The 25704-nt window shown below is 41.2% G+C and overlaps 1 protein-coding gene across 5 annotated transcripts in view; it reads left to right on the top strand.

The window, feature by feature from the left end:
* The window catches only part of CABIN1 (calcineurin binding protein 1), a 109224-nt gene that overhangs the window by 60536 nt on the left and 22984 nt on the right, over window positions 1-25704 (top strand). For all 5 annotated transcript variants that reach the window (XM_068653916.1, XM_068653914.1, XM_068653915.1 and 2 more), the window contains exons 32-35: window positions 16209-16372; window positions 18381-18477; window positions 19568-20206; window positions 20674-20748. In XM_068653916.1, the coding sequence (XP_068510017.1) occupies window positions 16209-16372; window positions 18381-18477; window positions 19568-20206; window positions 20674-20748 (975 nt within the window). The remainder of the gene's footprint in view (window positions 1-16208; window positions 16373-18380; window positions 18478-19567; window positions 20207-20673; window positions 20749-25704) is intronic.

Raw genomic sequence — 25704 nt, 5'->3', positions numbered from 1 at the left:
TTAAAAAAAATCTGGTTTAAAGGAAGCAAATCCTGCTGCTGAAGGAAGAATGTTTTAGAGTTCCTGAAAGACTTTTGTTGCCCTGAAAGCTGGAGATTACCTTTCTCTCTGCAAGAAAAAAAAAAAATGCCATCTCCGAGTCAAAACAATATCCGACTTCCTTTAAAACAAAAGATGAAATGTAGTCTTCCGAAGTGGAAATAGAGTTCACGCAAGGATATACAATGCGTATCCTCTGAAGAAAAGCACTTAAAAGTGGAACAGAATTTCAAATATACACACACCTTAACAAACCTGTATGCTGTGTTTGCATGGAGAGCTAGCATCTTTGTCTACAGTGCAGAGAGGTCTGCAGTATTTCTGGACATTTATTATTCACCCCAGAACATTTCATCAAGAAATACCAGTGTACAAGAGTTAAAAATGCTTAAAAGTTGAAAATCACTTTCCTCTAGCTTGTAGTATCGTGGCCCTGGAAAGCACATGCTGGAGTTCATATCCCAGTAGGTGATTCAGGCTGAGATCTTCCTCAAACTTGCTTTGATTGTTGTCGATTTAAAGATACAGAAGATTTTAAAACAAATAAAATATTTGATGAAATGAGACTCTCAAAGAAGGAAATATATTTAAATATAACCTGGTCACTTGTAATGGTCTGGAGTAGTTCTCTGCTCTTTTCCTTTCTCCTCGTAAATAACTAAAATGAGTTTAAGACATGGTCGCTGAGGATTAACAATTGCACCTAGAATGATTGTTCTTTCTTGTAGACTGTTTGCTGAACTGAAAGTATTCATTATGAGCATTTATTTTTAAAAGGACAAATGTTAAGTCATCTTGTTGACTCTGGGCATGTTTCAAGTTCCCTGTAATTGCTCTGTCATTCTTTTTCCCCATCCATCTTTCTTGCCAAAATGCATAAAGCCACGCTGTTCTGTTCCTCCATCACCCAAATTAAGCATAAAGAGCAGGAGCTGTTAGCTGTTCATGCAGCCCTCATTTGCAGTGTCTCCCAAGTCATTAATTAAGAAAAGTCATAAATTAGGAAAATACCATATCATCTTTCACCCCTAATCAGCCAGAAGTCTTGAATAGCATGTCCCAAATGCTGTGCTGTGTAAAAATAATTAATGAAAAGGCCTTTGATATTACATAGTGCGAAGTCTGAAGCAGGAATGTGGGCGTAGTGGTGCCAGCCATCTTCTGCTGCAGCCATTTCACCAGCGAGCCCGGAGCAGGCTGCGGTGGGAGCAGAGCTGCGTAAGCAAGAGCTGGAGCTAAGAGGTGTGCTCACGGGTGGACCTGAATGACTCCAGGTTATTGCTGGCCTGAGTGCCCAACGTTAGCTCCCTTTTGGCGAACGCCAAGTAAATTGTTTCATCCGCTTTTTGCCACACGACTACTGGATTCATGGCATCTCTGTAACGTATCCCCGAGATCTAGAGGGTGTTGAAGTCCCATCGTATGTTGCTGGTTCCCAGTTGTAGAAGGGACCAATACTGCCACTTATGCTTCACTGAGCCTCTGTTTTTTAATGTTAGGTTACTGAATTTGAATGCTTTTTCTTAATAGCACCGTAAGTTACAGACACCTACACGTGGAAATAGTGCAAAATTCATTCTGCTCGTGATAGTTCAGACAGATGGATGTGTGATGAGGCGGTGCACAAGGCAAACCTAGCAGATTTCATGGTGATTGATAGAAATGCTGATTGACAGGGAAGCAGATAGGAAACTTTGGGAATTGGACAGAATTGAAGATAATCTGTGGTGAAAAATATATCTTCCTAAACTTCTGAGAGGCAAACTTGTTTCTTTAATTGAAGTTGGTGATAAACCTTTACTGAATAATTTTTCTATACAAAAGCAACAATAAATCAGACATGTAATGAATATTCCACCTAATGATTTTTTTAAAAGTTTTGCTTGTTTGTAAAGCAGTTTGAAATCTAGGAGCTAAGTATTCATGTTTACCTTTTATCATCACTTAAAGATGTTTGTGTTCTTGCTGCTTTTATGGTACCATGACTGTTCATTGCAACAGCCAGAGTATTAATTAGAAAACAAAATTCTTACACTGCCGTGCTTATGGCTTAAAGGCATTTAGCTGTTCAGGGTTGTTATATGACATAATTTCCAATGTAGTGAACACCCAGTCCTTGGGCTATTAACTTTAAACATTTTAAGATGCATTTAATTCCAGGTACAACAACTACTTAATCTACATAAATACATAGGAAAACAGCTCCAGTGCAATAGAGGGGATAGGAGCTCTGCTGCTAACACTGACTAACGGAGCGGATTAAAGATTGCAGGTCAAAAAAAAAGCCGCTTTGCATTAATACATAGAAAGTAAGTATTCATTTCAATGCTGTAAGTTCTGTATTTAAAACATTATGCAGTCAAAAGATGAAAGGTTAATGGATTTTTGAAGTGGTAGTGCCAGACGGCAGCGTTAGTATGGCGTGGGATACTGCCTGTGGTGGCAAGATGTACGAGGTGGGGAGGACATGGGTTAGTCATGGTGTGGCACTGTCCACAGCGGAATTTTAGCATCAAAACCAAAATGCTGGCTTTTACTGTGTAAGTGGAGAGAGAGGGTGTAGTTCATTAATGTAATTTATGAAAGATAAAGTAGATAAGTCAATGACTCTTCAGCTTCTTTAAGGATTCTGTTAAGCGTAAATGTGTATTATATAAATGAGAAGGGGCAAGGTATGTGGGGTTTTCAGTGAGAAGCTTAGAATTGGTGCCATGAGGAAAGAGAACACATAAAATTGACTAAAAAGTGGCTGAAAAGCTAAGAAAGGGGTGATACTAGCAACTGCCTGCTGCACAGCATGCAGGGACTTTGGCAGTGGCGGAGTGGGTTGTTAGACCTGGGCTGTTAGTAAACAGCACCGAGTTCAGCAAGGTGAGGAGTTCAAAGCAGGTGTCCCAGGAGCCAGGGGAGGCTGAGGATGTCCCGTTAGGGCTGTGGCGATGAAGGCGGGGGGGGAACAGAACCGGGCCGGGCCGCAAAGCCCTGCCCGGGGCTGAGGAGGGGGCGCGGGGCCGGGCGGGCGGCGGGAACCTGAGGGGGAGCCTGAGGGGAAAGAGGGGCCGGGGGAGGCAGCACCTGAGGGGATGGCGGCACAGGGGGAGCTGAGGCGGGGGGAAAGGGCTGGGGAGGGAAAAGGGGCCGCGGCCTGCGCTGGGCCTGGCTCCTGCGGGCGGAGCGAGGGGAAAGGGGCTGGGGGGGGACAAAAGGGGGCTGACAGGGGCTGGGGGGGGCCGTGCAGGTGGGCGAGGGGCGGCTGCTTCGCACTGACGCCCTCCGAGAGCCGGCAGTAGCTGTTCGTGCCCCCCCACACCCGCCCCGGCCGCAAGGCGGGCTGCAGAGAAAGGGGAGGGAAAAAAAAAAAAAAAAAAAGAGAAAAGAAAAAAAAAAAAAAAAGCGGCGGCAGCAGGAAATCTGAGGTCGGCGGTTTCCAGAGGCTGGCCTCGCTCCGGTGCGAGAGGAAGCGCGGGGCGGGGGCCGCGCAGTCAGGTGGGGGCGCGGGGGCGGCGCGGCCGGGGGGGGCCGGGCCGGGGAAGTTCGGCGGAGCCAGCCCGCAGCCTCGGGAATGGTGAGTGCGGGGGCGGCCTCCTGGCCTCCTCCTCCTCCTCCTCCTCCTCCGCTCCGGGCAGCCGGGGACCGCGGCGGGGCCGGCCCCGGTGATGCCCCCGGGGCTGGCGGGCAGGCGGTGGGAGCGCGGCCCTGTGCCCCGCCTCGGGCCGGCAGCCGCAGTAAGTTGGCTCGCCCCGAGCCGCGGGGCGTCGCTCGCCTCCGCTCCCCCGAGGGCGGCAGCGAGAGGAGGGGAATCCCTCGCCCCCTCGGGGCTGCCGGAGGGGCCGGGGGAAAAAACCCGGAGAAATGGGAACGGGGGAGCCGGGAGAAGTTTGGCCTGGGAGGCGAAGGGCTGAGGGGTTCCCGGTGCCTTCTTCAGGGTTTCGCGGTCTCTTTCTTCTGCCCCCCTCGCTGGGGTGAATTATTTCGCATCCTCGCTTTCGGTGCAGCCTTCAAGGGACGCTTTGGCGTTGGAAGACTCACGAGGTGGTAGGTCTGTAGGAATCGTGTCTGGCACGGAGCGAGCCAGCTGCGATCCGTGCTGTGCACTCCGCTGGGCAGCCTCTGCCAGCCGGGCTCACGCTGGAGATTCCCCTTCGTACGGCTGACCTGACCAGAGCCTGTTGTTCAGTATCTATTTTGCATGAGCTACTATTGCCGTAGCACTCGCTGCTTCATTCAGCTAAACGGAGGGGATAAGAGGATTCCAATTTAATTAGCAGTTTGTTAAAACCGGTCAGCTTTGTCTAGTCACACGTTTATAATTTGGGAACGTATGTCTTAATTGCAGTAAATTCTGATGTGCATAAGCCCGTGCCACGCGCTGTTTGCGGCATTGGCTGTGGCAGCTTCATGTTTCTGGTTTTTTAATTTACTGCAGCATGTGTTTATTTGTGCAACGGCAGATTTTTGCGTGTGCCACGGGTAATTTGCATGAAGCAGATCTAGGAATTAAAGCATATGCTGTGGAGGTTTTTATTTCCCTGGAAGCTGCAGGATGTGTCTTTTGTATTGGAGCATATTCAGGTTGACATCTTGAATCCCCAGAAACATAGTTGGTTTCAGTAACGTGACTTTTGTGTGTTTTTAGCATCTGTATCAGAGCCTGAAATGCTCTAAATAAATGTTGAGTCCTCTCTCCTCCTCCTGAGTAATTAATCAGGTTGTTCTCAAACAAATCATTCCTATCTCACGATATCCCTGAAATCAAACCCCAGCGGACTCTACCCTCTCTTCTGCCTAGCTAACTGAGTCACTGCTATGCCTTGTGCTGGACTAAGCTGTTGTAATAATGCTGCTGGTTGAATATTGAAGATCCCTTGTGTATATTGTGATTTGCATTATTGTAAATAGGGTAATTGAATTACAGTTTCTCTGCGATGTCATGTTCCTCTGGTGTTATCAGGGATCAGCGACTTTAGTTGGGGTGCTAAGCAAATGGCTGCCTAAATGTTTACTTGAATTAGACATTTCCACCAACTCTTACAATTGGATAGGGAACTTGTTTACTTTTTTTTTTTTTTAAAAAAAAAAAAAAAAAGCCAAGGGAGCCCTGGGAGTCTTTGAAAGCACAACAATATTAGATGCTAACCTTAAAAAAAAGCAAAAGCTTGATAACAGAGTTAATGAAATTCTCTTTTGTTATATGAATTCCTCTATTAGAGGAGAAAAGATATTCTGAGGTTAGCTATGGGGTGCATAACAGTAAGAGAATTTTTTGCCTTTTATAGCAGTCAGGACTTGTTCAGAGCCTCCACTTGCTGGACAGAGAAGGGAAGTGTTCTAGGGACGCTGCTGTAGTGGGGGGAGAAGAGATGGTGAAATGTGAGTTATCTGTCAGCTCCTAATAACTTCATTTGAAGCTCTTAATTGGTGAGGATGAAATGTGCAAACTCCTGTAGAGCTGACGTTGCTTGAGAGGAGTATGCATTCCCCAAGAACTGACACCCTTTTACCGCTGCCTATGTCTCTTTCCAGTTCCTAGTCACTCACACAGGGTGTTTGTTTTCTGTTACCTGTTTTAAATAAGCTGCTTCCTGTCCTCAACTTCAGCTCACAGCCTGAAATCCAGGATGTGTACTTTTGTCATTCCGATGCCAGTATGAAACCTTAGACAGAACTGTGACATTCAAATATGAACCAAGCCAAGTATTTGCAAACATGTATCTTTATAAAACTGGCATTTAAAGAAAAGGGGTAGGGATCTCTAGTCAGATCTTAGGGGATTTTGATTTGAGATTTAAAGGCTTTCTCACTAGTTTCTAGTGTCATTTTACCCTGTCAGAACATTTGAAGTGTTTAAATTTTTGTTCTTTTTTTTTCCCCTTTTTCAACATAGATGAAAAGTGCAAGTATTTCTCTGTGCTTCCAGATTGTGTGGATATACCAAAATGCCACCTGGTGATGGAATGTGCCATTCTTGTTGTTTTCCAGCAAGCCTTTAGAGTTTAAAAGCTAATAGTAAACAGTCGAGTATAATCTTGTTAGTACAATTACTGCTATGTTTGGCATTTGATATTTTCTTCTAGTTGAGAGCACTTATTTATATTCACAATATTAAAAAAATATTGACAGTTCATTACATTCCAATATGCAGTTCTCTTTCTTTTGTAAATCATTTCACAGCCTGTTCAGTGAAACTTATTAGCATTTTCTGTAATCTCAACTTGTTCCTAAATAAGCTACAAACTCCCACCTATGTATATTTTGAAGGCTGTAGCTCGTAAGCTACTACACAAGTCTGGTCATAACTACTCTATAACAAAAATGTGATATACCATCACCAGTACCAAACCACGGGCAGTCATTACTCTCTTTTGTTATGCCACCTCTTAATGATGGCATGGCTCTTGCTTGCAGTATGTACCATACACTAGATCTGCTTGGGTTTGTGTTGCATCACCTCAGAAGTGTTCTTGAGAGGCAGAGTAACCACCTTCTCATACTCACCAGGTCAGTTGCGAAAAGCTATGCCCAACAGATTATGGAGAAGTGTCCCCCAAAGTTTGATGACTTGGCTGACATGGTCTGAGATAAGAGATACTCGTGTCTGAAACAATGCATCTTAGTCAAAAGGTACCAATAAGGAGAATGTTTCTAGGTAACTTAACGTTAGTGAAAGTGAAATTAAGCTGAAGGCTATTCTGTACTAGGTAAGTAATTATCACTTGATCTGTATTCTGTGGGTTGCCACATAGTACTGCTTTAGAGGGTTTTCTCTTTTCAAAAACTGTGATGGAAACCAGTAGAAAGTCTCCTCCGGACCTTTGAATTTATGTTCCCTCAGACTTAAAGATCTCTTTCAGCAGGGTCCCCTAATGCCATATTATTCCCATGGTTTGGTGCTGACAAGAAGGAGCAGGTCAGGTGCCTGACCAGTACTTTTTTTTTTTCCTGAAGTGCTTGTGTTTTTCTCTGTAGTCCTGAGCTAACCTGACCCACTCTAGTTTTTCATATTATTTGAGATTTTTGAGTCTAACTTGTCAATATATTTGTAAAACGTACAGATGGATGTTGCTACTTTTTCTAAGGATTCTATGAATATGCTGAAGTATTTTTTCAAACAGTTGAATTTTGTAGCTTCTTATCTTGGTATTTCAGTGTGTGTCATTACACAGAAGAGAGTCTAAAAGCTGGGAGACACTGTGCTGTCAGCACAGAGATTCTGGATGTCAGCTGCGGGAGTTAGGCATTTTGTTTGCTTGCAAGGAAGGGATGTGGGAATGAAGAGCAATTTTTGTTGGCATAAAAATGTGAATGTCTTGGTAGTTAAAATTTTTAGCACTCTGACAACATAGTTTAAAACTCTCAGTATCCACTGAGTCTTGTATTAAGGACTCACTAGACTATTAAAAGAATTGTCACTTAAGCTTTGTGTATTGGGTACCCAGTAACAGTCATGTCTAGAACTTGGATGTTTCAGTAAGTGAGTAGGTGAATATGTGTTTCTTCAAATCATGTGAAATCCTCCAAGCCTCCTGAAATACTAAAGACGTCATCCTGTACAAGGAGACCCTCACTGCAGTGCTTCAGCATTAAGGATCTCTGAGGAGCTCATAATTCTCCATTAACAACGTGCTGAGTCTCAGCGATTAGCGTACCACTCAATGTTAGGAAGTTTGTGTCCTCTTTTGCTTGTAGTGTCATGTATAACTCACTAGACGATGAAAGTGAATCAATCCAGGCTGTTGGGAGAAAGACACCGTTAGATACCTACCTGTAAGAATAGTGGCTGAGATTTAGCATTTTTCCTTTGCTGCACACCTCCACTCACCTTGAAAATCAGCTGATGTTCTTACGAAAAATCTGTTGTCTTTTGTCTGTAGCAGCTGCCTTGCTCTTGGTCGGTTCCACAGATTGCATCATTCTCCACATCCTTTTGAACATCTGTCCAATGTTTAACTTGCTTTTGCATTTAAGCATTACCCTGTTGTTATTCTCAGGGGAGTAGAGAGGCTACCTTTTGGAGAGAGGCATTTGAGACTTAGCTCCAGACTTCTACTCTTCTGTCCCTGGATTATATTGCTGATTATTATTTCTAATCTCTCTTCATTCCTAGACTTTGTTGTGCTGTGCTACTCTTGCATTCATTTAAGGCCGAATGTTGTCAGAACAATGCGATATAATGCACCAGGTTCACAGACTCGGGGTGTTACCACAGGTAGCAAAGTGGCCTGAAGCCATTTCTGAGGTACAGATAAAGGCTCTTCAAATTAGTTTGAGGTAGCTCTCCTTTCCCCAGTTACAATCTAACGCCCGTTAAAGTGCATGTCAGCTAATAGCTATTTACTTTGTAATCTCTGGGGAGATGGGGACAGTCACTCTAGTGACAGAAGTGTACAGGTCTAGGTGATAATCTCAGTCCTGAAACTTCCCATCTCCCTGGAACTGGGGAACTGCCAGTTTCTTCCAGCCTTGTGTCAGCCCCAGTTTTCTTCTGGTTCTGCAGCAGCTCCTTTAGGAAGAAGAATGAATAGGGACTTGACCTCAGCACATGACTGATAGAGACCAGAACCTCCTGTAGACTTGCCAGTTGGGGTTTGTCGCCCCTAATATTTGTCTTTTATGACCTGTTCCTCCAGACATTGTTTACAAACAGTGAAGACAGTTGTCCTAGAGCATAGCTCATCTCATCCTAAGCTAGAGCCTACAATAGCTCAGGTAAGCCACACACCCCCAGATGCCTTTTACTCTCTGTGAAAGATTTCATGTACATTTGACAATATCATAGACATCTGAAGTTAGATTAAATTAATCCCATGTGCTGTTGAAAAATGGGAGTTTGATAATGTCTGCAGGGGACTAATGCAGGAGCTTGCCCCCTTCCAGGGAGATGGACAGACTGTACCAAGCTTTGTTTCATTAGAGTACCATTTGCATCTGATGCCAGGCAGTCTCGTTGTAGCAGATACGCAGGAAAGATCTAAGCAGAAAAATCCTCTTAAAATGACAGATTGTCTGTTAGGCAGAACCAGAACCCCTGTCACTCTTGAGATGTGCTCTGCTAACTGTTTATTTTGGTGGTAAAGAAATCTTCCTGCGTCTGGCCCCTGAGAATGCCTAAAGAAATGCAAAATCCTGGTAAGGAGCTTTTTTATCAAGGGTTTCATATCCTCTCATTAGGTTTCTGCATCAAGCTATTTGCTTATTAGAAGACCCAGAAACATTTTTGGGGGTTTCAATGCTCTATGCCCTCCCAAAGAAAAAAATTCCAGACTCCTTCAAACAGGGACAGGACATAAACCAAAATGTACCCCCAAAAAGATATTGAATTAATAGAGGCAGAATCAGAAATTCCAAAACAGGTGACCAGACTCCTTCATTGGTGTTTTCTTTTGGATGGAAATGCCTGACTACATCTTTGGATGACTTCTGCTCATCTGCATCCCTTTAACAAACCTCTTTCTCTTCTTTGAAAACCCTGGATTGGCTGCAGGACCCAGTGGATGATCCTAACTGCTGATGATTTCAGTCCTATCCTAACCAGCCCATCTTTCTCTCATTCCTAAAATATACCTGCTAAAAGGAAGCAACTTCTGGAGCAAAGCTGAAGAAAAGATGATAAACGTGCATAGTTCACTTGTCCAAAAGTCTTTTATCAATAGCTGTTGTTTCAGCTTGAGGAGTTGTCCTGCTATACAAAAGGGAACCTTTTTTGATGTAGAAAAAAAATTGTTGTTCTGCAGCTGTATCTTGAAATCCACGTTCCCTTTAGCACCCCAGATTTGCAGAGTAGAGAAGTGCTAAACCAAAGAATCGAAGGATTGTCTCTTGGAGTACTCTGGGGAAACATGCTCCACTGGCACTGTCGACATTAACGTGGAGAAGTAGCAGGGGGAGCAGGCTTCATTATCCAGATGGTGATACACGATGCGCACTCCTCCTGTGTTCCCTGGATTTTCAGGTGGGTGATGTCTGCCTGAGGCACGCTGTGCAGAGCTCCTGAGGTATCGCAGCCATGTCGCTTCTTGAACAGGATTGCACCTTCAAAGCAGGGGTTGTGAAGACAGTGGCCTGTTGCTCCTTCTCACTTTCTTCTCTGTATTTCTGCTGTAGCCACGGAGTGGAACGGATGCTTTATTTCTTTTTGTGTCTCTGTGTCTGTCTGTTGCCATCATTGTGCAATCAGGTGGTACATGGGAAACATGAGTAAAAAAACTCCTTGAGCCTCTTGAACAAGCAAACGAAAACCTCTAGATGCTGCCTGGCAAACGGCCAAACCCGATGTTTTGTAAAGGCTATCTGTAGACCTTGGTTTCTGTTTCACTGACTCTACCTGAACTTGTAACTTATCATCTTAACAAGGCACTTCTGGTTTTAGATGATTGCTTATTCAGCGAGGAAATGACTCCCTTTCCCTACCTCATCTGTGAGCGTCCCTGACTCATGCTCACCCATAATAGTCTCTCGAAGTAGGTACAACTCAGGTGTTCTTTTCATAGGGTTAAAACCAATTCAATGTCATGTCAATTGTAGAATGATTGTTCTAGAAATTGAAAAGTCTTAAATTTGAGGCTCTGAAAATGTTATAGTTTGTAGAGAGAAATTAGGGGTGAAAATTGTCCAATGCGTTTCTTTATCAGCATATGATAATTGGAGCATGCGGAGCATTTTCATTTGTCACCATTTTTCATGCTGCTGTCTTGCTGAAATCATGCTGCACAGTTCTGCAGTTCTGCCAGAAAGCATACATCTTGTTTATTTTTCTTTGTGTATATGGTTTTTAAATATATACACACACGTAGCCTAGGAATTGTAATCTTGTTCTGCTTCTTAAAAGTTGCTGCAGTTTTGCTTTATTTCTTTTACATTTTCAGGTTGAAAAAATGTCATTTATTTATCGTACTATTTTTGTTAGTTTGTTACTGTGCAATGTGGACAGGACTAACAGCAGAGAAGAAGAATGCTCTTTAAATGCTATGAAAGTTTGTAAGATTTTCTGACATTGGCTCTGTAAGTTACTCACAGAAGGCTCCTCTTTTTCCTTGATAGTACAAGTCCCTGCAGCTAATAATAATTTTAATATTGTGAATACAACTGCTTTAATTTCTTAGTTTTTTGTATCCACCTGCATTCCTGCTCACAGAAGTGGAATTGTTCCACTACATACTGAATAGCAATGAAGAGAAGAATTGAAGACGAATAATAGAATTGTCTGTGGAAAAGAAGAAAAGCCCAGATCAGGTGGCAAAATAAAACAGCAAGAGATGGAGCATGCTAAGGTTGGGTGAGGAAAGTGGTTTAATAACTTGCTAACCAGGGGGGTGGGGAGGAGCTTTCAATGGGAGCACTCAGCGCTAGCAGGAAATCATGGGCTGTCAAGCAAACACACTCGTACCAAGTTGAGCACTAAATAAAGCAGTGCCTACAGAGGGGAGTGGGGATTTTCTTAATTGAGGGTCTGTGCTCTGCTTTCTTGGCTGAAAAAAGTCAGGTTTAGATTCCTGTGTGCAGAGACCATTCATCTTGAGCCATGTTCCTTTCCTCTTCAGTTCCCCAGAGCAAGATCTTATATTGACCTAGATGGAAAATGGCCTGTAGTGCTCCAATATGCTGCATTTGACCCTGTTACATATTTTGAAAAACGTTTATCTTTAAGAAAGTGAGATTTCCAGGAATTATACAATTGTACTTAATTCAACTTCCGGTTTTAAAATATTGTGTAGGTTGTTGCGTTATTAACTGGTACATTAGGACGTTACTTAGACTGACAAATATTGGGTCAAAGAAGAGCTTGAATTTGCTTTGGTCACTTAAAGAAGGCAGCAGTGGAATTGTTTGGTGTAACCAGTGCAACTTGCACTTCTGGGAGCCTTTTAATAAATTGGGAGTTGAGTCCTAAGTAATGGGAGGTCTTTATTTGCAGCAGTAGTTGTTTCATGGGTTTGCCTGTTACATGGGAATTGGATCATCTGAGTTATGACCAGCATTACTCCATTTCATTGAGAGAAATCATGCAATGTTGAGAAAGTTTATCTCTGCTTAGAAAATGGCTTACTCTAAAACTCCGCAGTGTCAGCGGCAGCTCTCTCCAGAGAAGTTTGGGTTTTGCTAAGAGCTGTCAGCTTTTCCTCTTTGGAGAGGCATTCCTAAACCCTAGGGAATCCCCTCCCTTAAGGTTCTGAAGTTAGCAGTGTAGAGGAATAATAAGAACTTCCTTCCTTTCTATTTTCAGTGACTGAACTAGAAAGTATCCACTATTGCTGTAACATGCTCACAAGACTCCGTGCAGCGTGGTCCTCTTGTTACCTTCCTCCCCAGGTCTGGATTTCTGCAAGTGGAAGTTGTGCAGTAAATTTCAGGCTGTAAAAGTTGAAACAAGTGTCATGAGGAATATCCTGTACTGGGGCGTTCATTATTCAGCTTCAGATTTAATGTAAAGTTCAACGTGAAGTCATCTGCAGAATTTTCCCTTACTCCCAGATGTATTTTTTCTAGCAGAGCGCATCAGGCTGGCTTCCCCGCCCCCCACTCTTGCAGAATGTTTGCTTAGCCAGGAAGGCATGGAAAGCAGTTTGACGTTTTGGATCTTGAGAGACATTTGGAGTTGTTGGAAGCGGCTCCCTCGCTCCTTCCTCTAGTTTCATGTAAACAGCCTTGCTGGCTGTTGCAGAAGGGAGGAGAACCTTTCAGCTGCAGGAATGGCGGCCAGCAAACGGGAGCTGCGCTGCGGAGCGCTGCCTTGGATGTAAAATCCATTTGGTGGCTAGAGTTGGAGACATTTTGTCAAAAAGTCTGAGTGGTAACAATCAGTAATAAAAGCACTCTAAGGAACTGCAGAGGCTTGTCGCAAGGATCTGCACGCCTGTGCGTTTGTACTTTCAAGGGAGATACTTTGCTAGCAAATCTGAATTTTAAAACGATGATATGAAAACTTCGGTCAAGCTGAGTAACTTTTTCCAGTCTTCTCCCCAGTTATTTCATTTCAAGCTTTGCATTTGTATTTATTTCTGAAGTTCTGTTTTAAAAGCTGAATGTTTTTAAATGGCCTAGGCCATTAAAAAAAAGGTTGCAGAATTTCATCTTAATTCAAAAATATTCTTCATGAAGGCTTTTGATACTTGGTAAGGAAGAATATACGCCTGGTGGGATTAGCTAAACCTCTCTTTGGCAAAGGTTTGGATGAGAATGTTTCTTTAGCCTCTGGCTCAAATTGCATTCTTGAAAAGAATTCAATATCGCTTATGAAGTAGATTCTGAAAAACTCACTTCGCCATAATTGTTTTGCATAATGCTTAATAAAATCACAGTGGGTGGAATGAATGTTGTTCCAGCTCCTAATGGCAGGTTTCTTTCAGCTTTTGGCTTGAGGCTGCACATGAAACGGGCAGGTACGTAACCTAGGACAGGAATCTTATGCATTGCTGTTTTGCATTTGTAACACTGTGAGTCAATACGTGGCAAGTTAGTGACTCTCCTTTTAAAATCAGACTTTCTGTTGTACGACAATGTTGAAGTAAATTTAAAATGTGAGTTTTGTTTAAAACTCTTCCGGTGTGCCTGGTGTTGTAGAAGGATGGAAGAGCAGTGGGCCCCAAAATAGGCAACTTGCCTTCTCTGTAGCAGATGAACTTTGTCACTTGCTGGGCTTCCTGGCTGCAATTTGTATATTCCATCACTGCAAACGGTGTTATTGCGTTGTGCAGTTTCTGTGGTAGCAGAGGTGGGATACATCCCACTGTTGGAGAATTTCTCATGTAACAGTATGCATCCAGGTCTATCGAAATTGCCTCATAAACACACACAAGATACATCTTTGAGTTAAAGGGAAGGGTTTTTTGTGATTGCTATAGTCATGGCTAATGTTGTTGGCACAAATGAAATAATGTGGATTGTGGTAAGTTTACATGAAGAGCCTGAAGGCTTGAAGTATGAGGAAGCTCACCTTTTTCACATGGAGTTAGTCCTTTCCCAAAGTTTTTTGTTGGACTAAGTCTGTTACTTCAGAGCAGTTTCTCTTCGTTTTCTCCCTCATATTTTCAATTTAAACGAAGAAAAGTGGTGCATGGAGACTTCTAAATCAATAATCTTTGGTATGTGGTGAGTTACTAAAATGTATACATGGAACATGTAAGTGGGATCTGCAGAATTATTTTCAACTGATTCCAGAAACGATATCCTGAAACTCACTCCAAATGATCTGCCTAATTCAAATAAAGGATGAGATAATGCTGAAAAAGACCAGGAACCTCCGCGCTGGCTGTTTTCCATTCCTTCAGTATGCATCTAAGTCGACCGTAAATTGTTTTGTGTAGTTAAATTGGCTAAGTAAGTTGTTGCATATGGTGCCATTATGAAGCATTCAGTTGTTTTAGGATTTGGCAGAAACCCAGTTTACATATGTGCAGACAAGCAAAAAAAAAAAAAAAAATCAGCTCTAGAATGTGCATGCTCATCTGTAGCCTACAAGTAAAATCGAGTAGTTCTGGGGGAGAAAAAGGCTCTTTAAAGTTTGTGCTGTGTTACAGAGCTGTTTCCTCCAAGGTCTGTACCTAGGTGAGAGCCAATAAGCTGCTTGAGCAGATAAAATCTTTGCCACCAAGCCATGGAAGGTACTTGTGGGTGTTAGCAGTTGGGGATGGGAAGTGACAGTTGTGCCTCAGGGGTCAACCACTTCAATGTTTTAGGAACTTCATGGAAAAAGAAAGCTGCAACTAAATTGTAAAGAGAGCTCTGGGGAACAAAGAGGGAAAATGGGTGTCTCTGATCACTAGGGAGTAAGAGTCGAGAGCAGGAAGAAAAGCAAGAGTAAAAAAAAAAAGTTGGCTGAACAGTCTGTGTTATATTGAGTTGAAGTAATTGTTTCCTATTGTTTCCTGTTTTTCCTGATATTTGTACTTTTTTGTGTGTGTGTTTTTTTTCTGTTGTGTCCCACCTCCTCACATGCCTATACATGCTATGGAGCAGAACTACAGATTCTCTGAAGACAGAGGGGGTTTGCAAGCAGGCCATTTATGTACCTGCTTCTTTTGTGGTCAAATGCCACTTGTGATTGCAGTATTCGTTTTCTTTGTTTCCACATTGTATTAAGTTCTGAAGAGTTCTGCTCACACTGAAAGTAAAGCTAAAAATACCAAAGCAAGACCTTTAAACAAGGATAAAAGAGTAAATATTTGTATATCCTGCTCTCTGACCAGGCTTGGAAAGCAGAACTCATTTTCAGTCCAATACTCTTATCAAGGCAGCTATTCTTTCCTGCAGCGTCGCAGAGCGGTGTATATGACCAGAGGGTTTTCATCTTAAAGAGCTGCTACAGGAAACATTTCAGAACTGAGCAAAGTGAGCAGAGGGTTTGCACTGATATAACAGCATTTTTTTTGTGCATGGCCATAATACAAAATACAAAGCACATGCCAAGATGCAAGTATAATATTACTTAAATTGTGTTCTTCAAATCTGGTTGACTAGCAGTTGGCAGCATTCTTATTAAACACCTGGAAAAAAACACTGCTTAAACCTATTAGACATTGCAAAATCTGAGCTGACTAACCATAATTAAATTGTGTTCTCTATCCATCTCCAGCCTCGCTCCCCAAAGATTCCCTTGTCCCAGAAATGTAATTAGGAGGCTCGGGATGTATGCACAAGTATTTGAATCTCCCACTGGAAACTAGATACAGCCAAGCAGTCTGATTCTTCCTATCAGGCTGGTTACTGCCAAGGTGAACACTGATGGTATCAAGACAGTAACCAAGCTCCTAACACATTTAGTTACAGATTTTTGGCTGGGAAGAGTTGCAGGTTTCAGGCATGGAAAATCTGTGTTAAGTTACTTGTTTTTTTAATGGTAGCTGAGTTTTAGCTTAAGTAGGATGTGTGTTCACAGGCATTTAACGAAAAAGCACATTATAATTTAGGCTTTGCTTGATTTTTTTGGGGGGAATAGTTCAGTCATTTAAAAGGTGTGTTGAGGCTTCTACAAGACTCCTTCTTCTGCTACTAACAGGAATTAATCAGTTGACTTTAAGTCCACATCTCCCTGTTTGAAAGTCTGCAGCATTTGGCCTTTATTCCCCTGATTCTCTGAAAATCCGTATGCTGAGGAACCAGGTGCACATTTTAAGCTTTCTGTCCTTTTCATCTGGATCCTTCTTTAGGGTTTTCCTCTTTTCCTCTCTTTGCAGGGAATCTGGCGCATCCCCGTGGATGAAATTGACCGTCCGGGCAGTTTTGCATCTCATATGAACCGCTCTATAGTCTTACTGCTAAACGTGCTGGCACAGCTCAAGGATTACAACACCTTGCTGAAAGTCTCATCTATGCTACAGAGGACCCCTGATCAGGGAAAGTATGAGATTTCTTTTAATCTGTTACTTTGTAAAGTTTTGCCTATATTTTGTTCTTTGTGGAAGTGTTTTGGAGTTGATGATCCTTGTGGGTCCCTTCCAAGTCAGGATATTCTTTAAATAAAAAAGACATTCTTCCTTTAGGAAATAGTCTGTAGACAGACTTCCATGGGAATATAGTGGAGCGATGGTTAAATTTTCCCAGGGTTATGATTCCAGAATAGAGCCTGGAGTTTCTCTGCATGGCTGCTCGGAGTTTCAAGAGAAATGCATCTGCCTTAACCAGACTTCCAGAGGCTTTCTATCCTGTGAAGGGATTCCCTGGTGGAGCAGAGCATCGCGACTTCTGCACCCCTCTGATGGCCTCTTGCATAAGAGCCTTGTTCAGTGAGAGGTCACGGCCCAGGCATCCTGCCTTCCTGTAATCCCTGACTGACTGAACAATGGTTATGTGGCTACGGGCAGCTGATGCTATTTAAAAAGCTTATCCTATTCAGGGGGTGATCTAATTTTAATTGTATTATCCCTAATTGAGAAAAAAAAAAAGCCATTTAACGTGAACTATATACAGATTTGCATCAATGGGAAGACAAGTATAAACCTCTACAGAAAATCCTGAAGCAATCGAGGTAAAATTCTAGTTGTTCACTGAGCGGGAAACGTTGAAATTAGTCTCTGGCAAATGCTTGAGAAATTGACCTGAATGATTGATGGCAATAAGTTGGAGGCATTGAAGGTTTCTTGATGTATTTTTCTCATGCGAGTGCATGTGAATTTGCATAGATCATAGTATATCTGGGAATATGTCACCACATGTTCAGCAAACTTGAAGCCAAAAATATTTGACTTTTAACATATCAGAAGAACTGGACCATAGAAGGCTTAAATTCTGCTCTAAGCAAGCCCAGAGTTGTACTAAAAATATTATGTTATTTATAAGTCTAGACTGAATTTAACAAACAAGTAATTTGATGTTTTGGATCAGCCAATGCCAGCCATGGTGAACTGCAATCATTACAGGAACTTACAAATGTTCTGGGTGTGCCTGGTATGCGCCTTTAGCAACCCTACCTAAACAACAACAACAAAAATCAGAATTAGTGATGAGTCAAGTTTTTCTATCTTTTGTCTGAAAGAGAAAGAAAAATTTTAATTTAATGTAATATTGTAGAGAGAAAATGTTTATTAAAAATGTCAACTTGCTGACTAAAGAGCATCCTTCAAAATTATTTACTTGATTTTAGCCCATTAAAACTATCCCATTCTGAAAACAAAACCATTTTTCTATCAAACTCAATTGGGTAGTGTTGATTGCTGGAAATGTTTTCCTTGAAAGTGGTCTGAAGCATCATAATGCTGTGAAGCTGCTATGTAGTAAATTAAATGAAGCCGTAGAGTGAGTAAGTTCTACAGATAGAATGTCAGGTTTTTACAGTACTAAATAGAAAAAAGGCATTGGCACATCAGTGTTTTAGCTCTAAAAACCTCGATTTGAAATTAACCAATATGACCAATGAGAAGAGGGATTTGCTGATATCCTTAATATCACATGCCCAGTTTATCCATAACATGAAAATCGCCTGGCGGTTCAAGATAGTGTTGTGTGACTAATTCTCTTTTTATGAAGGTTTTGAATAGACAGTTAGTATTTGAGCAGCACCAATGGCTTGATAAAAGAAAACTGTAATCCTGGTTGTCTCTTCCACTCCGTAGTTTTTGCATTTCTCCCCTTCCCTCACCTACACTTGTAGGTAGTGCTATCTACCTTTTACTTCAGGCATGTCTTTGATTATTATGGGGAGAGGAGAGGTGGAGGGAAACATAGTTAAAATGTTACGTTTTATGAGTTTACATGTACACACTTCTGTATATAATTTTCATGTATAATGTGTTTTGTTTGCTTTCTTCTAGCATATTTAAAATAGTTTTTGTTTTAAATCCCGGTACTTGCTTTTAGTCACCTAACCTTTTGGCAGTTAGCTTCATTTATGTTCTTTTACTGTGGCACAGGAAGTACTTGCGTGATGCAGATCGCCAGGTTCTGGCCCAGCAAGCCTTTGTGCTTACAGTGAAAGTGCTGGAGGACACGCTCAACGATCTGACGCAAGTAAGACAGCAGTGTGTGTGATGCTCATTGATTTAATGATTAGGTTTTCCTAGATTCAGTTTACTTGTTCCTTATATCTACTGAAGTTGAAGGGTTACGTTTCTATCACTTCTCATAACTTCTGTTTATATGCAGTTACACAGAAAACTTTCTTCCAGCATTGTTCTTTTTTGATTTTTAAATTAAGTAATAAATTTAATGGTTGAGAACGGATTGCAGTAAGTTTGATTTGACTACCTTAAATTTTGAGTAATAGTAATTACAGGGGATATAAAAACTATTGCATTTTCAGGTGGAGTCTATTGCAACTTTCATTTAAGATGATCTACAATTCCTCTTACAAAACAAAACTAGACAATTGGATTTTGCATGCCTGCCAATTTCTAAATGTCATTTAGAGACTAATAAGTTTACAGATTAAGATAGCTAGAACTTCAATTTTTTTTTTGTAAATACATTCAAGGAAGGACTTGTTCCTATGGGTTTTCCAAGTTAGCAGTGTCTTAAGGAACTTAAAGAAAATGTCCATAAGAAATTGTATAATTAACAATATTTGAACAAAGGGATATGGTACTGAGGTTTTCTATCTTTAGTCCATTACAAATGTAAAGGTACAAAACTGAAGTATTATAGCAGAGTTTAGCATACTTCATCTAGTAACAATGTTATGCAAGAGCAACCAAAGGAAAGATTCTAGTATTTGAGGTTGATCTGCAGCTGCCAAAGGAACAGATGCAGTTTTGATTTTAATACATTAAAAATAAAATTTGTGCTACTAAAACCTTGGATTTCATTTAATGGGATTCCATAGTGTTGACTTCAGTTTAAAAAAAATCATTGCAGATTTGGTTCAGCCTGTGCTGTTGATTTCTCTGTGGTGTTTAACTGATTAAAATACTTTAATTATAAGACTTGTGGCTTGGATTAATTAATTCTCAGGAACAAACAAGAATGAATATGAAGTAATATATTTTCTTCAGCAGAGGCAGTAATGTGAAGGTTCTTCATGTCAGTAGTCGTGGTAGTATAGCTGTGCTGAAATGCTTTTTGATTTCAATAATAACAGAGAAGAATGACTTCTTTTATTAAGGTTTCAGAAGATCAGAGTTCCAAGTCTTCTAACCTTGCTTCAGGAAGGATGACAACAGACGTTTCTAATAAAACTAGCGCTGAAGAGGGCAAAGATGTCCTTCCCAAAAAGCAAGCTTTATCGGATGGAGTAGTACATAGTACTGAAAATGGAGTAAAAGAAGTGACCCAGGGACAGATTCCTAATGCTATGGACATATTGGAACATGATGACAAGAATGACAAGGAAATTAAAGAGCTCCCTAGGCCTGGTTCAGTTGAGCCTATGGATTTCGATGGATATTCCAATGACCCTGAAAAAATTGATTCTTCATGTAAACGCGGTGAGCCAGACCGTCTTCAGGCTGGCAGGAACTCAAAAGAGAGAGCTCAAGAGAGCCGGACTGCAGAACTTTCTTTGGAAGAGCTAAGTATCAGCTCAAAGCAGCAGCAGGCAACTAAAGGGACGGTTCAAGCAGTACATACGGAAGAGCCTGTCCAGAGATCCAGCAGGAAGAGGAAATTACTTGAGGATGTAGATTCTGGGAAAACACTTCTACTTGATGCTTACCGGGTATGGCAGCAAGGTCAGAAAGTTATGGCCTATGACCTGGGTAAAATTGAGAAGATCATGTCTGAGACGTACATGCTGATTAAACAGGTAAAACATTCTGTTGTTCATCGTAATTTCTGTTGGTGACCTTAGAGATTATTAGAGAGTAACAGTAATCGCCAAACCAAGCAGTATAAGGTTGGCCCTGTATCTGTTCAAAAGGTGGAGATAAGTGTCTCCCAGAGAAGCACTCTCTACAAGAGCACTGTTGTGAGGGGGGGAGTAAGCCCCTCTGTGTTTTGGAACTCAAGAACTCCAGTTCTAAATTGCTGAAATCAGTTAAGAGCCCTACTACCAGTTCTGTAGAGTTTGTTCATACTAAATGTTAGTTTGAGTTTAAAAAGAGTTGTATATCTTCAGTTACTCAGGATTATACATTTAAAGATCACTTTTCTGCCGTAGGAGTGCTGCTTCTCCCACTTACCATGCTCCACATCCCCATTTCATCTGAAAGTAATTGGATTTGTAAATGATCTAAGTAATTATGACTTCATTAATTGTGATTCTCTATTCAGGTGGATGAAGAAGCAGCACTTGAACAGGCAGTCAAGTTTTGCCAGGTGCATATGGGAGCATCAGCACAGAAACAGGTAAGCTCTGTGAAGTCCTTGTTACTTGTAACATGCTTTTATTATATTGTCTGTAAAGTCAAGTCTGTGGCTGAGTGCTTGCAGAAATTAGAAATACCTACTTCTCTTGTACTGTTGTCTAAGGATAAGTGGGGCCACATTACTGGAGGAAGCTCATCCCTTTCGTTAGGGTCATTACTACTGTTTGTCTTGCTTGAAGTTGAATTTGCGTGCCCAAAAGCTTTTCTTGAAAGCATTAAATAATCTTCAAATTGAAATACTTAAGGCACACTATGATTTTCTGAATGTCCGCATCATTCCTCAGCGTTTCATGGGTGGTAATTACTTCTCTCTGAACCCGTAAGGGCTAACAACCTCATCAGTTCTTTCCTTGCTGACATTGCACCCTGCTGTGGAGGTACCAAATGTCTTCTCTTTCAGCTTGCAACAATAACTCTGATTTTAACTCTCTTATATTACTCAGTTTGTATTAGCTTGTAGTATCTGGGTTTCTCCAGCAAACATCTGTAGAGCTTTAAAGGGATGATTATTATCAGTCTTTAATGGGAAGTTAAGCCTGAAATGGATCAGTAGCGTGTTTAGTGGTTCATTTTGCCTAATGTTTCAATTTGCCATCATCTCCTGTAACTTCCTCTTCCCGTTGTGTGTTTTGCACAGTAGAGGTATATGAGAAATACATGGCTCTGACTGCTCTAGAGATAGCAATGTAGTGCACTGCAGATTACCAGCTACCAAAAGAAGTGTTATGGTTGCATAAGGGGGAGAACTGTCTGCTTCTCCATCACTTGCCTATGTGTTAATTTTCATAACAATTGAAGCACAACAAAAGTCTGTGAGAATTTCTCTTTTCGATTTTTGAAATTTGGCAGAGGTCTTTCTTTTGTGAAATACAGCTGTCTCTGCTTTGCAAAAACATAACCTTTTGAGGAGGCACATCTCATGTCAGCAATTTAAATATTGTCTTACTGCGGAATGGATTTTAATACCTAATTCACCTGTCTTTCAAAACAAATACTTCTGTTAAACTTACAGATAATTCTTCTACTTCATAAAGCAAATCTGATATCCATCACCAGACACTGCCTCTGTTCTTTAAATCTATTCAACCTAGCCTCAAATAACGTATGCCTTCTGGTCCTTTCTCCAGTGTGTTCTGGAAATGTATTTGTCATATACACTAACTAAAGCACAATAGCATTAGGGATGCTGGTTAATAGGAGGCAAAACTTGCAAGGTGAACTTCCTATGCTATCTAGAGTTAAAGGCCTTCCTTTTAGGTTTTTCTGCCTATTAGAGCTGCAGGAAATTGAGGCCGTAGGTCAGCTCCTGCAGCAAGGTTTAGACTTGTCTATTCTGCAACTCTGGGAAAATCAGATATTTCTATGCCTTCTGTGAAATATCTGAAACCTTTCAGAGTCTTTTTGTTGTTGTTGTTGTTTGTTTCCATTTAATATTTGCCTTCTTTTGGAGCTTGAACCTTGCATTTTCATGCATCATTCTCTTGAATCTCTAGGTACTTGTTCTCCTCATCTCATTCTGATGAATATTGTTTTACTGGTTATTACTGCCTTATCGAGGAGGCTAGAGGAGGTTCAGGCTCTCAGAGCAGACTCTATTATCCACCATTTGTTCTGTACAAGATTACCTGCATACTAAATTTCTTCCTGAAATGGTGTCAATTTCATTTGGTAGGAGATGTGCCAACCTGTCTTTTTCTCTGTACTCTGTAGAAAGTCTGGGTCTTGAGTATCTGTAAAGGTTTCCAGTTTTTAATACTGAAGTAAAAATTGCCTTAGAGTGCATCTAATTAGAATGTGCATTTAGACAGTGCATCTCCTAGCAGAATAACAGAAGAGAATGTAAGAGTAAAGGGAGTTTTTCTTCATTAAGATTTCCATGGAGGTAACATTTTTCTCCAGTTTTTGCCCCTCAGGAAACAAGTAACATTTTTCCATTGAACTGTAGAAATGAACAGAAATGTCAGGAGAGGTATTGTAGTGAAAATCTTTCTTTGCTTGTCTTCTGGTATTTAACAGTGGTTTGCTAACAAAGAAATACTGGCTCAGAACGTTAAGATGTTTCTTAGTCTTAATAGTTTATCTTGGGGAAAAATAGGAGACATTGCACTGTTTTATGATTTTAAAAAGGAGTTTGCCAATAAGCTTGTTTAAAAAGTAATGTTACAATTTGCTTTTTGGATGTGTTTACCTTTTCAAAAACTGTGCGAAGCTGTGTGTATCAGCCAAGTTCCTTGCTGGGCCTTTGTGAAGGTTCTGGGTATGTGATTGCTGTGCCAGCTCTTCCAGCAAAGTCCACGGTTCCTCAGGCATGTAGCAAAATGTTAGAATGGTGAAAAATCTGCACACAAATTAATCTGGAAATAGATGCAGTAGGTGAGCTAGTATTTAGCTGCACTGGAGGCAATGAAATTTCCTGTTAAATCACTAGAAATAAAACATACTTCTTAATGTGATGCACTTTGAAGCCTGTAAGCAGTCCCTTTTAGGAAGCAGTCCCAACTAATGAGATTATCACATTCTGCAGTCTCATTTTCGTCTATTTCTAGCAGATCTTGTTAGCGGTGTGAGGCTGTCCTACTGTTGCTAGTATAACACACTGAATTAGTGTGGAGACACAGGAATAGCCGCTCTTGTAGACATCTGTCTGTTTTCAACAGACTGGATCCTGTTTTATTTAAAATTGGCAAGTATTCGCCTTCTGTAAATAAATGATGTCATGCATAAAGCTGCCGCAGGCCAGAGAAGTGCTTTGTTATTGGATGGTTTGAATAGGTTTACAGGGCCTGTGGTTCTTCAGTCTCTTATCCCATGGAATTGCCAGCCAAAAAAACAAAAAGCAAGCACAAAACCCATCTTGATATATGTCTTCCTCTGCTAGTTGTTGTATTTTGCAGTTCCAGACAGTATATGGTTTCTTTATGAAAGTTTTCGCTTCCTACTAAATTAGGAGATATTTGAATTACGGCATTTCAGCTGTCTTCCAGACCAGTCAAGGTTTTTAACCTAAATATTTAACAACTCTGTTGAAATCTTTTTATATGCCTCTTCAGGCACAAGCAGGAAACAATACGGCAATCAGTAAACGGAATTTGATGAAGTGGGTTATTATACTTCTGTGATGAGATCTAATCCTTTTAATAGCTTGACAATGCTGTGACACTTTCAATTCATTTCAGAAATCCTCTGTGGTCTTCATGACTGAGGTAATGTTAACACATTTTAGGCCAATGGGACTCAAGTATCCTCTTCTACAGAGTCAACCTAATATCTGGGGAAGTGGCTTATAAAGGTTGGCTCGCAGCTTTGAAGAAGGCAGAAAAGGAAGGTGGTACAAAGCTTTGCCATGCAAAGTTCATGTGCTCCTGGAGCCTTGTTAGAATGGAAGTATTCTCTATTGAAAATTGATATTTCAACAGAGAATTTAGGTATTGTGTCATGAGGTCATGCATGGTGTGGCAGCATACCCTGCTCACGTCAGGGACAGAAGACTCCATTTCAGCCCTTCAGAGAATTCAGTTTTGCTGCTTGTTGTGTATTTAACTGCTCTTGTTGAAGTCACTGAGACTTTGTGTGACTAAGTGAATGTATGCTGAGGATTTAACCAAATGTCTTCTCAAACAATCCCATTTTATAGGATTGACCTAGTACTCTTTAGCCTATTGCACTATTTTTAAAAATAAAGTAAAATAAAAGTCAAGTTCCAGAGACTGCTTAAATTTAGTTCAGACCCACCTGTCAGGAGTGGGGTTGTGATCCCAAAGACATTTAATGTTTTATGCTAGTAAAGTCATGGAGGGAATAGTCAAACTGGAAAAGTTTGGACTGTGGCAGCATTGGCTGTGTTTGTACAGTGCCTCGTTGTTCTTCTGAAGCTGTGCACCATGCAAACCGTGATCTGAAAGAGGAGCAGCAGCAGGGATGCCATAGTGATGTGCAACTGCATCCTTGGGTAGGAGTTGAATGAGAGGAAGAATAAAGAAAACACGAAATGCTCCATTCCACATTTTTGTTTTACTTTGCATATTGTGTAGACTGCGAGCAGGTACTGAGCCAATTTCATTTTGCAGTTTCAGAAGTTTCTTTGGTTGACGGGGGGTGGCCAGAATTTCATTTTGTTAGGGGGCAAATGGGTTTTGTTCACTTGCTGAAATTTATTTTTTTCTAGTCTCGCCTGCTGGGCTGTTTTTATCTGAGGGAAGAAAAGAAGTAGTTCTGGCTGAACTTATGGGTTATGGTGATGTTGGGGTTTTCTGGATTTATTGTTGTTTAAAATAATACCTCCAGGAGACGTGGCAGTGAATCACAGTGCAGGAACATAGCATAGTTAAATCAGCACTTCTAAACGAGAACTGCTGCTAGAAGTGAGCCTGATTCCTCGGTGGCTGCTGCTTCCTGTGCCACGGTGTGTATGGAAGTGTTCCTCCGTGCTGCCATAGGTGTCTGAGAGGCTGTGCAACACGCTGGGCTGGAGAGCAGGTGTGACCGAAAGTCTTTCTTTTTGTGTATTTCCTTTTAAGTTCTTATTGAGAGCAAGATCTTCGACAGAAAAGTATCAAATGTATTGAGACTGCTGCCCAGTAACGGTCACTGTGTCATTAGTATTTAACTTACTGAAGTTACTTGAGAAATTGTTTGACCAGTTCATGGTCAAACAGCATTTTGAAGGATGCTTGTTCTTTTTTTTTTATTATTTTTTTATTTTCTCAGTCTGAGAAAGTTATTAAAAAGATTTGCAGAGATCCTGAAAGCAGTCAGCTATTGCTCTGAGTTATGAGATATATTTTTAGTCTCGCCAACTATGATTTTCATATGAAATTAATGGTCCCTGGAAACTGAATACCTAGGAGGCCTTGGTGGGGGAGAATGAAAGGTTGAGGCAGACCAGGTTGACCTTGACGTAGCATTATGCTTAAATGTGTTGTCCTAAGGACTGAGG

The sequence above is a fragment of the Anas acuta genome, chromosome 17 (genome assembly GCF_963932015.1).
Source record: "Anas acuta chromosome 17, bAnaAcu1.1, whole genome shotgun sequence".
Taxonomy (NCBI): Eukaryota; Metazoa; Chordata; class Aves; order Anseriformes; family Anatidae; genus Anas; species Anas acuta.
The sequence above is the reverse complement of the archived record's forward strand: the minus strand, read 5'-3'. Positions and strand labels throughout refer to the sequence as shown.